General features: G+C 36.4%; 1 protein-coding gene across 1 annotated transcript in view; it reads right to left on the minus strand.

Moving 5' to 3' along the window:
* LOC139744710 (uncharacterized) overlaps positions 1-1,326 on the minus strand; it is a 51,421-nt gene extending 50,095 nt beyond the window's left edge. Inside the window, exon 1 of the mRNA XM_071655133.1 lies at positions 1,152-1,326. Within this exon, the coding sequence (XP_071511234.1) occupies positions 1,152-1,272 (121 nt within the window). The 5' untranslated portion in view covers positions 1,273-1,326. The remainder of the gene's footprint in view (positions 1-1,151) is intronic.
* Between the last annotated feature and the right edge of the window lie 11,820 nt (positions 1,327-13,146).

Here is a 13,146-nt window from a genome sequence, read left to right on the forward strand (position 1 = left end):
ATTTCTTAATTTCTCCTTCTGGAGGGAGGTCCTACACATCCACGAAACAATCTTAATTACAGCCTTTTTGCAGTCTTCAACAAATATTGACGACTTCTAGCCCAGATCTCACCGCAATGAATTGGGCACTTTCATGGCGATTGTGTCACATACCTCTCTATCCATCTATCAATAAGCCTTATGTATATAATTTATATATGTATGCATGAAAATATACATACACAGGCCTACGTATGAATGGATGGAGACAAGATAAAACATTGAGACACTGAAATTCATGAATCACTGTGTGTTTAGAGTTGATTGATGCAAACATACATTGGGTGGTGTCAAACCATCCTCTTTCACTATTTGGCTATAAGCACACACATAGACACACAAACATGCATAGAAATTTAGACACACACACCAAATGTTAGTAGTTTAATATGTCAATATACATGCAGGTAAATAAAAATAATTTCACTTTCCTGATATCATGAAAGAGCCCTTGGCTTACCTCCTTCAGAATGCAGGGAGATTATCCTAATCGATATCTTACATAATAACAAGTCTAAGTAATAAGTCACAGGAATGTAGGCCTACACGAGTTCAACAGAATTCTTATTTATACTATATGCTTTTATATTGTTTTGAATAGTGTTGCGACATCACAGTATATCATTGCAGTAGACTTCTCATCCATAAGGCACATGCATTAAACCAAAATTGCAAAAACTCATAATTTCTAAGCAGATTGTCCGATTTTCCAAGCACTTCAAAGGTGACGTTATTATTATTTTAAACTAACATTCTGCACATTCTATGCATGCGTGTGTATGCTTGGCCCTTGGGGTACGTATCCCTTTAAATGCACTGATATGCAATGCTGAAATTTGATGGACATAAACAGCCAGAAGCAACAGCCCTGCCATGTGTCGGCATGGATATAAGATGATAATATCTCTTATCAAGGATAAACGACCCCTCGTAAATATTTGGGATGATAAAGAACTGTGCGTTCACTGTACTTGACCCAGTATGAGATTGGGGACAGCCCCCGAAGGCTTAGGCGGTGCCGACGTCAAGCGCTCGCACCGGATCAGCTGGTCGGATTCGGTCAGATACAGAATGACGAGATGTAATATTTAGAAATATTCTAAAAATCTTACCGCTTTCTGAATGCTGTGCAGGTACCGTTAATACAAATGATATCGAGACGATTGTGAAAATAAGTACTGCCATATTCGAAAGTCTTTCGACTTTTACAAATATTCCCGTGTTAGGATCCATCTGTCCAGCAGAGAGTTGATTTGTATGCACTGCAGAGCAATAGCCACGCTGAGTTGGCAGTCACTGATGCTGTAATGCAACCTCACGGGCGCCGAATGATATAAATCGATCGCACGAGCGAGAGAGAATCCCCCATGTGTTGTTTGGCTGACGTCATAATCATCGGTACGATCCCCTTTCTTCAAAGAGGTCGTTTATGAATATGCATGAGGGGGCGGGACTTATCACCATGCCTCCTCAAAGCTGAAATATTCTCAGAAATGCGTTCTTGGTTTTTGTACCTTCGTTTTATCGTCGTAAGTGGGTTTACATGGACGGGTGTGTGATTCAACAGTAAGAAATGCCGACGAACAATAAGATAAATCGCTGTACTTCAGGGGTAAAGGTCTACTATTCCACCACTACTTTCAAGTTCTATCTTGAGCCAACCTCTTTAAGTAATACAGATGTATAATCGTCTACATCAGTCCTACTCGAAACTTGAAACTCAAAAACAGAAAACAGAATAGTAGTACTCTACTCTTGTCTACGTCCATGATTAAAAAGAAAGGTGAGGACATCGTATTGCTGGTGTAGTCTTTAGGCTAGAGTGTGATATTAGATAGTAAAGTTTTTACGTACATACAAAGGGGTGCTTATACATGGCGTCAATCGTAGTTGGAGACTGCAGTGGAGTTACGGATTTTGTTAAAAGCTTTTTAATCTTATCAAATTCATTGCTATAGAAACACACAAAGCTATTTATCCTTTATTTTAACAAGGAGGTGAGAGAAAAGTTTTCATGAAAGTGCAAATCTTTAGGGTCATCATGCGCAACCTTAACCATATGAGATTTCTACTGATGTAGAATGCATTATGACAAAAGTGGAAGGTTCTGATTTAGCTCCATGAAATGTGTTGTAGATATTGGTTTACAAAGTAATATGCAATTAAAGTGAAAGCGCAACACATATCTGAACGTGTTATCTAGTACCCAGTGACAAGTTTAACGGACTAAGAACTTATCCGTTTGATTTGCCTCCGGGGATTTCAGAGTACAAATCCATTTACTATACCGACCTCACAATGTAAAACTTCATAATATAGGGGCTAAAGTGCCTTGCTGAACAACCATCTGCCTACAGCAAAAGAGAAAATGGCAACGGGTTGATCATACCCAACAACACATGCTAATTAACTGTCTTAGAGAAAATAATATCTATTCATGCCACAGATCGATATAAGAGTTCTGGCTTCTTAAACTTATTACAATCATAGTTTTGGGAAATTCTTAATGATTAAAGAGCGTTCTTCATGACAAGCATGTATCTAAGGAAAATGTCCCTTGAAAATATTTCATTATAAGAGGACTTTGTAATCCAAATTAATAACAATCAGCAGAGGAGATGGACGGATCTTCATATTCTAATTTGCAGATTTATACCACTCTACAAAAAAAATAATCATAATAATTACAATGATTTGCATTTTATTGGTTTGTGCCAAATGTAAGTGTTGATCATTCTAAAGTTGAAAATTTTCAATGAATTATTGTGTTCATGATTGCCGTTTGTGTTGTAGGACTATACCCTCCTCCGGTAAAACACTCATTCATTGCCTGTAAATTCAGTGGAACATATATTTGTCACATCCTAAAAACAAGAAAAAAATTGACAAAACATGAAGTGATTGCTGTTATGACGTCATTAGTGTTATCTTCTTTCGTTCTCAATCATCAAATCACTCACGGAATACCCGTTTTCCAATCAATGGATAACACAGTCTGTGAGATTTGAAAAGCAAAACAAATCAAAATCAAAATCAAAAACAAAACGATGGCATTCAAAGCTTGCTATGATAGGTAATGCACCGTTTGCCCTCTTAACAATCATATCAAAACCTAATCCAATATCTTGCGGTCATAATCAGTAATGATATAATCGAAATATTTTGGCCTAATTCTAGACTTTGACCTCACTGAATTCCTCAAGTTATATGTATACCGCTGTGTCTTTTCTATACAGCTCTCTGTCAAAAACCCGCCGCTGAATCACGTTCAGATCATCACCAAATATGCGATCACCTCTTGAATACATGCATGCAGATCCGAGAGTTCCTTTTAATGGAATTCCTTTTTAATTGCGTGCCTTTAGCAATGAACTGCTGAATGTACCAATTGTCTACTAGTATATTCACATCTTAGATATGTTTCTACATTCCCTTGTAAAGAGAGAGAGAGAGAGAGTAATGTTTCAAATTTTTACTTTTAGTTTTAACTTGATTTTTTTTATAAAGCCTTGATGTTGTATATAGCGATGTCATCAATCTGTTTTATCAATCTGTTATCATATATCATGGTGTCACTACTATACCATACTACTATACTGCAAGATATAGAAGTAGTATAGGGGTATCAAAGTCATCGTCGTCGTGGTCGCCGTTTTCATCGTCAGCATCATCTTCATCATCATCATCATTACCGTGCCTTCCAGCTGAACTGTGTTTCTTGGGGCCTTGATATCAACTTGAATGCAAGATGAAAGAGTGACTGGTAGAGCACCTGTGACGTCACAGTTCTCCTCGTTAGCAGGTTTGTGATGAGTGATACTATATACGTCATTAATGACTTCCTTTAGCGAAATGTGTTGTTGACATGTCATGATTGCAATTATGTCTGTCAGACTCTGCTACCTGCTACCTTTGGTGTGTCCACGTGGGGATACCAATTGTTACTATTTAGAATGAGTTTGTGTTAGTTCCGGCCATTGCAGGATACCACCCACCCCAACCATTTCCGTTTCTTACAGAAGTCCAAGATGAGATGGCGTCCTATTTCTTAGACAAACTTTCGTTCCTGTCATTTGTGACACAGATATTGAGAAAAAAACAAAAACAAACACAAACACACACACTACGCAAACACACACACACACACACACACACACACGCAATGATATCCTCTGTATAGGCTCTGCATAAATTCTTCAAGATATTAATGTCCCCTGCATGCGTACAATGATGCCATTTTACTTTTCTTCCCGTATAGTTATGAGAAAACATTCGTCCAATTTGCAGTATCGAAAAAGAAATGCTTTTCACTGAACTCTTTGCCTCTTGTGTTGATCAGCTATGCCTAGTTTAACAAAGTATATACACCATCAAAGTCAGTATACATGCATACATGTATTCATTATACATCATTTTAAAGATGTTAATAATCATGTGCTTTTATGTATCATTATGTATTTATGTATAGGGCCTACATGAAAGAGGTACATTGACACATGTACCGTTTGTGTAATGTATTCTTTATGGAAATAAATAAACTATTGATTGAATTGAAAGAGAAAGAAGAGAGTGTGCATGCAAGTGTAATTATATATATATATATATATATATATATATATATATATATATATATATATATACATTATATGTATACATGTATATATATATATATATATATATATATATATATATACATATATATATATATTCACAACAGTAGGTCAATATAAACTCCGTTGGAGACGTAAATTTGACGAATTTTCGCCCATAGGGCTTTGTCAAGTCAAAAGTCATAGGGCTTTGACAAAGCCCTATGGGCGAAAATTCGTCAAATTTACGTCTCCAACGGAGTTTATATTGACCTACTGTTGTGAATCTATACTTTCTTAGGACTCCGAGCAGAAACTATTTATTGCTGTTATTCATTTATATATGTATATATATATATATATATATATATATATATATATATATATAATTTATTTCAACGTTTACTTTCAGCTTCCTTGATACTGTGCAAAATGTGAACGCGTCAAACGAAAAGTAACAGTAGCGGATTCAGGAGGGGTGCACCTGGAAATAAAAAGAAAAAAATGAGGGCGTGCACCCCTCCCTTTAGTTTTGTAAGGCGCCCCCTCCCCCCCCCCCCCCCCGCTCCGAATCCAAAATAAATCTTCTGTTACTAATAGTACTGGGCCCCGTTTTATCAAAAGATAAAATCGAATTTAAATTTCCTTACCACACAGGCTGCCATAGACTTACAGTTGAAATTAACTATGTAATCAATTTCAACTCTTCATAAAACACGGCCCAGTACTTGATTGATATCTCCTTTAATGACAAAAAAGATTTTTAGACAAATGCAATTAATTTAACGAGCTATGCACATTAAAAACATATTCGAAACCATATAGGCTTAGTATCGAACCATGATAAACCTACGTTTTCAGTTTCAGTTTCAGTAAGTTTTATTTCTCCACTTGCACATTACAGAAAATAAGTACAACAATATCATTCATTCACAAGTCATGAAAATACAAACAAGATTTCACATTACAAGTATCTAGGCCTAATCATATGAAATGATACATAAATTTCATTACAGCTCCGTACAGGTGGGGGAGACGGTTATCAATATTAAGTAAATCGCTTGACTTGGAAAACGGTCTCTGAACATTAAATGCCTTGTAACATTTTTTTTTTAATACTAAAGGAACGGAACACACACACGTGTAGAACATTTTAATAACGTAAATCTTTAAAGTATTTCAAATGTTATTTGACCAAAAAAGGACAACACAAGGTGGAAGATATAGACGAAAAACCGAGAATAAGGGACCCGAATAGGAAGAGTAGAAAGAAGAGAGAAGAGAGGAGAAGAGCAGAAAAGCGATGAGATACAGTGTTCAGGAGCAGGGAGCTAACAAAAGCGTAATTTCTAACAAACACGCTCATTCTTGGTAAACTATCTTTAACATGCCCATGTTTTTATCCCTGATTGTTGTCTTTAAAATACCACATCCCGGATATAAAATCTGCGAATTAATATCTCACATAGTTCTGTTTTGTTTTTAGTGCCAACAACAGGACACCGCAAAATATGAAATTTAGGAAATCAGGTCAACCTTTACAGTAACACTCCATTCATCATTCTTCATTTGTCCGCGTTGGTCTTAACCAATGGATGAATGAAATTGCTAGTCATGGAATGTATACCATACAATCATGACAATGGTTAATCTAATCAACAGACGCGCAAATGCAACCAATAGCTGTTTGATGGAAGATTAAAGTCCACAACATTTGAATTAATTATGTTATTCTGCATTAGAATGCTTTATAGTCGTAGATTTGTTGGAAGGGCAATAGATTTTAGGCAACTCAGAACATCTCAAGACAAGGCAATGATTGAATTTTAATAGGCCTTGTCCAAATTGCCATAATCACCTTTTTGTAGCTTCCTGTTTAAACGTTTGCTCTTGTAAGATTAATGTGTATTGCTGAGCGTGTTTGTTTGTTTGTGGTCTTATTCTAACTATTCTAATTAATGTGAATGAATCCGTGGCGAACCTCAGAAGGCATGTTAAAGATAGTTTACTTAGAATGACAAGGGTAGTTAATATGCTTCATATTATATCCCCCCCCCCCCATATTTTCCCTAAGCTCTGTTCTTCTGTTTGAAGATTACTCTAGCAAGTTTTATGATGTGTTGATAGATTACATTCCTTTATGACAAGATACACGTGTCGCTATGGGAACTTGTTCATGTGGTAATATCCTAATGTAATCTTCTAATTTCCTTTAAAACCATTACGGCGGTCGTTATGAAGCATGCAAGAACGTCCTCAAACGTGGGTTGTATCATGGGTTTAGCGTTCCCATATCGATCGAAATGAAGTACCTTAGAAAAATAAACAAACTTTGGTAGAAATGACCAAGATTTGGATACCTGAACATTAATATCCTTGTATCCTGGCCCTCATGAGCCAGATTGTTAGTCTTTTATAGTAAGATCCACTGATGCGAAATCAAAGGGTATAGCCTATATGTAAACCAGTAGACAGAAGTCTGTAACTCTTTGGTCATACCACGGCCATGTTCATACTCCGTGTAAGCTCAACTTCTATACGCAGGGTACTCAGTATCCTAGGCGTGTGTTGAGGAACTCTGAGTTAAACCAGTTTCCTATTTGCTATGGCGCCAGCTGCGTTCAAAACATTATAATGAGACCGTTCTGTGCTCACACCTATGAATAACGTGGACCAGCCCCATATCACGTTTTCGTAGCGAATATACCAAGATAAGTCTTAAAAACAATGACAATAACAGTAGCAGCAGCAACAACAACAACCATATGCACAAAAAGAAAAAAACGGGTAAAAAATAAGCCATAAAAACTCATTAGATGTAAAAGATGAGAGTGAGTTCCTTCTTCAAAATACACATTAACATTAAGCATCTTATCAAAGCATCAAATAGATGATATAGTTATAGATGAAGTTGCATCAATGAAGTTTTTAGGTTTGGTTATAGACAATAAACTTTCACGGAAGTCACATATTGATAGTATTTGTCACACAATATCTCAAAATATTGATGTTATTAATAGAGTTAAATATTATTTTCCCATTCCCACCCTTTTAATGTTATATTCAGCTTTGATTTTACCTTATCTGAATTATGGCGTCATAGCTTGGGGGAACACACATCCAACATATCTCGACAGACTGTCCCGTCTCCAGAAAAAAAGCTCTTCGAATAATTTGTCATGTATCTTGGAGAGCCCACACCGATGTTTTATTTTCTGAAAACAAAAATTTAAAGATAACTGATATTTATTATTATTGTCTTGGCCAATTTATGTATAAACTTTCTAATAATTTGTTGCCGTCTGTTTTCACAAGCATGTTTGCGAGAAACCGCTCGTTCCATAAATATCCGACTCGTCACTCAAATGAATTCCATCTGCCTTTAACTAGAACTATGTTTACACAATCTATTTGCTGGACCTAAATATTGGAACAACCTTTCTAACAGTTTAAGGACATCCCCAAGTTTAAGTTCTTTTAAGAGTAATCTGAAGAAAAATATTTTGAACAGTTATAAGAATTTATCTAAATAGCATTATGAAAATTAATTGTATGCTAATTCTATGAAATTGAAAAATTGTGTTGATTCTTTATTGGTTGCAAAGAAGTGTAAAATCCAACCTTATATTCTGTTGAAATCACAGCTAAGCGGCTCCATCCATCCACTACCTCTCGTGTCCTTCTATTTTTTTTTTGTCTTTTATCTTCACTCCACGCAATAAGCTGCTTTCTTTCCCTCTCTCTCTCTCTCTCTCTCTCTCTCATACACACACACACTCACACACACACACACACACACACACACACACACACACACGCACTCTCTCTCTCTCTCTCTCTCTATTTCTCTCCCTCTCTGTCTTAGTTTCTCTCCTCTCTCTTCCGGCATGACAGCGACTTGGTGTAGGGATTTGTTTAGGGTTTTTGTTTCGGATAAGTTAGGTTATAGTTTTTTTTTGTCTTAGTTTCTTTGTTTCATCCATTTTCAATGTATATCAGTCAATCGATCATAATTTCTTGTATTACGTGTGGGGGGAATGCACCCTACAAGCTCAGCTTTTTAGCATTCCTCCCCATTTCCAACATTTTCCTATACCTACAAGTTTTCTGTAAATTTATCCTTTACTTTGTATAATGAAATTTATGTACTGTATTCAATTTTTGTAATATATTTATATGTTTTTGTTGGAAATAAAAAATAAATGAATGAATGAATGAATGAATCTTATATTATTCTTATGATAATGGTCTCCTGCATTTCTTTTACAATTAGATATGCTTAATTTGTGTTTTCAAAAGCAAGTACGTGATTTTTTTAATGCGTAAAAGTCACCTGCCCGTATTTGTCAATTGTTCACCTGTTTTTATACATTTCATGTGTTCAAATATTACTCAATAACTTTGTACAATTTATTTATGTTATATTCTTGTATTTAAAAAGAGATTACAAAATCCAAATCAAATGAAACGAAATAGATTATATACAGGTCGACGGAAAATTCTGAAACAGAAAAAAGTGAGAGTTTTTAGAGAGGATTTTTTTTTTTTTTTTTTGAGTAGTCATATTTGAGGACTGGAATGAAATAAGTTGGTCTTCTCGGATATGAAACACATAAGACATTGCATCTTTCGTGAACTATATATCTTATTTGAAAGTTCATTACTATTTCTACGGCAAAAACAAAGTAAAACAAAGTAATCGTAATAAAAGGTGGGTCCCACCTTTCATGAGGATTGCTTTGTTTTGGATATCTTAGCCATTTCAAAACACATTTCCATCAAATAAACTTTGATTTCTTCTTTGAATTATATGTTCTTTTGTATTTCATAAGAAGTTTCTCATTATCTAAAAAGAGCTCTAAAACACACACACACAAAATAACAGATATTGTCATGACACTACATGCGTGACATTTCGTTCATAACACACACACACACACACACACACACACACACACACATATATATATATATATATATATATATATATGAAAGGGAAAACAAAGAAATACTGGACTTAACTTGAATTCAAAGGGGGAGACAGACAAACGAAAAGTAGAAGTGACGGAAAAAACAAATAGTTTTATTTATAGTTCAGATACTAAAATAACATGTATGGCATGTAATTCCTACTTAATTACTTAGCTCTTGATTTTGATAGCCATGTCGTTGTTTCTGGGGTAATTTCCTTTCTTGAAAGCCGCGAAAAACACTGTTGTATAGCAGAGATAAAATTGAAAATTATTGGTAACGACGCAACGACATAGCAACCAATGGCAACAAAGGCACAGTTAATCACCTATCAACCGTTCGAAAAGGAGAAAGAGAGAGTGCAATTAGTCAAAGCAGGGATTCACCTCCCTGGTCAAAGCAGTGGTTATTATATAAGGGATTGATGATTATTGTTTCAGTGGTGGTAATGGTGGTTGTAATGGTGCGATGAATGATGAAAGAATGGTTATTCCGCAGTGGATGCAAGGAAACTGGTCGCGTTAATGTACTCAGGATGGCAGTGATTAAACTGTTGGGGGTGTTGCTGGTACTTGTACTGGTAGAAGTAGAAGAGTTGGTGGCGGGTGTTGTGGTGTCAGCTGTCGTGAAAAGGAAGTTGTTCTTCTTGAGGGACGTTACAATGGTTGTGGCTTTTTCGATGGTGCGTGTGATGAGCAGTTGACTGCATGATTGGAAAGGAGGAGCGATGCCGTGTTGATAATGGTAACGATGGCTAGGGATAAGTAAGAGGTTATGAAGATGTGATGGTGCGACCGTGTGTTGTTGCTGCAAGTAGTGGTGGTAGCTGTGGTAGCGATGGTGGTGGCAGGAGTTGTGACGAAGCTGGAGAGAAGTAGAATGAAGTTTGGCTGTGGTGGTAGCTGTTGCCATAAACATCATCACCAGATTGCACTAACATGGGGAAGAGAAACTGGCAGTTAGTCGATTGATCTGCGCATCGATTCGCGCAGAAAGTGAGGGCTTCGTTACCTGTCAAATTCTACCTCGGTTTTGTTCATGTTTGCTGAGCAATATCGGTAAATTATGACTCCAACGACAGCAAAACAATCTAAACCACAACAACAACACACACTATCTGTGGCAGGAAATTGGAAAATATCCGTGTCTTGGGGAGTGTCTCTTGCTAAGCATATAGGCATTTCATCTGAAATCGAACACGTTGGCACGAAAGTGATGCAGGCTGTTGAATCAGGAGAGCCGGTTTCTCTATTTACGAGTGTAATACATACTTCGGCATTGTCTGGTTTCAGTAATTGAACCATAATGCGTCAGAGTGTATGGGTTTCCAACAGTACAGTATGTCGCTATTTCCACAACATATCACTTGCATATCACTGATAATACAGGTGAGGTTCGACGATTTACCGAGAGTACACACTAAACAAGCCGAAATGCAGTGACGTGTACGAGTGGCCCTTTAGACTTGATGGTAGCAATAGGTTTTTACACAAACACCGTTGACATTTCCGTTCAATATTCAAGTCCATTTCACTGGTAGGGATATCCTTTTTGGGATGTATCGTTGTCCAAACTAGCATAGTATCTATCATGGTATTACAGCCTCATACAACGCAGCACCGCATCTCCTATAGCGTATTGCGTTATGTAGTCCTGATTGTGAGGGACAAATTCATCGATGCAAATTGCACGACCAATCATCCAAATTGACTCTTGTCACTATGGCAACGTGATAGCGTCTAGCTGAGGACCGTTCTTATCCAACATCACAGAGCAAGGTTGTGCAGAAATAGTACATCGACACTGTGAACATTAGAATCATCTTACAGAATGTTTCCGGTGACAAAAATTCATGGTCATTTTGATATATCACTAAGCATCCACGTGCGAGAGAGGGAGAGAGAGGCATGGATGAATGACTCACGTGGGTTACGTCAACGGAGAACTCAGTATAATGGGGAAATGGTAGTGATGATCCAATTAATGAGTTAGTCTATAAACAGGTGGAATATTATCAAAGATTTGTATTTCATTTCTTCTGACAAGTTATTGTATTTGATTATTGTATGGCTGTATTATGTACTGGTCATGCTGGTTATGTAAGAGCGCCATGAGCATCATTCTTGATGGACTTCAGCGCATATAAGAGACCACTATTATTATCACTATTATTAAAATGTCATATCCACTGTAAAATCGATTACAGTAATGTTTTTATGTACTGTAATAATCTGTAGATTCGTTTAATCCGAAAACGAAATCAGGTCTCAATTTCGAAGGTTTGCGTGTTAGTACGCGCCACCTTACATTAATAATTTGTATTCGAGACGTGACCAGGAGAGCTGTAAAGGAGGGAGGTAGTCCACATCAAAATCATCAATGACAATTAAGAACACCAAACTGGGTAAATAAGCAAGCATTTAATGTACATGTACTTACAAAAGGACAAATAGTTCAAATGCCGAAGACCAGTGACTTCAATAAAGTTTTCACTCAGGCTTGGACGCCTCCGAATGTTCTTTACAAATGGTGCGACATTAATCCTGCTCCAGTAATCATCATCATCATCCTCATCATCATCATCGTCGTCGTTATCATCGTCATCATCATCATAATCATTATCATCATCATCTTCATCATATTCAAAAAGTCTCTGTTTATTGTTTTTACTTTTGTTTAAGTAATACTTATCGTAATATCGCTTTGAAATTTACATCAAAGAGAAGAGCTATTTCATGCATTTCGTTTATTTTGACACACTTATTAAACACTGTAATTCAATCCAGCTTTGCTTTTTTTACCAAACAAATCAATTTCGTGAAATTTTGCGTATAATGTGCGAAATCATTTATACTCATATAAGTGTCGGCTAAGACAACTTTTTTAAGTGCTAACATGATGAATTATGATGGCTTCTCCACTAATATGCTATTTTATGATTTATATCTCATTTAAATGTTTATATCTCCGGCAATTTTTTTTTTCTGCATCTCCCAAACGTCTCAATGATTTCGTTCCTAAGGAAGCAGTGCATGCACATCTTCAATATGCGAGCTGTCACTTTCAGTCTTGTTAACTGCATAATTATAGATGAATTTCGAAATGGCGGGAATAGATAGTTCTGACAAATTGATCACTTCAATAATTGGTGGAATGGTGGTAGTAAGAGAAGTAAAAGCAGGGGAAAGAGAAGTATAGAAGCCAGTGTATAAGTGATATCGAATTACACCATAAGTTACATTAGTGCACTGTGATGTTCTTTATTATTTCGGATGCAGATGTCTTCTCATTTTTGTTCGACGTCATTATAGGAATCTCATTCCAAGACCGACCAGTCCAAGGTGACGATCCAAAAGGTGAAACTAAGAACTTTCGGTTGCCTTTGGACTCGACTGGGAGCTAAATCATTAGTGTGAACACCTAATGATGTACTCCGCTTCATGTTTCAGATAACATGTATCAGCTAAATAGCATGCCTACTTGTATTCGGGTTGAAAGTTTTTTGGTTTTTTTTTTAATCCTTGTAGGCTGAAAGCAAGGGAGGCTA

Source organism: Diadema antillarum, unplaced genomic scaffold (genome assembly GCF_040938485.1).
Source record: "Diadema antillarum isolate AM-2024a unplaced genomic scaffold, OU_Dant_1.0 seq00001204_RagTag, whole genome shotgun sequence".
Taxonomy (NCBI): Eukaryota; Metazoa; Echinodermata; class Echinoidea; order Diadematoida; family Diadematidae; genus Diadema; species Diadema antillarum.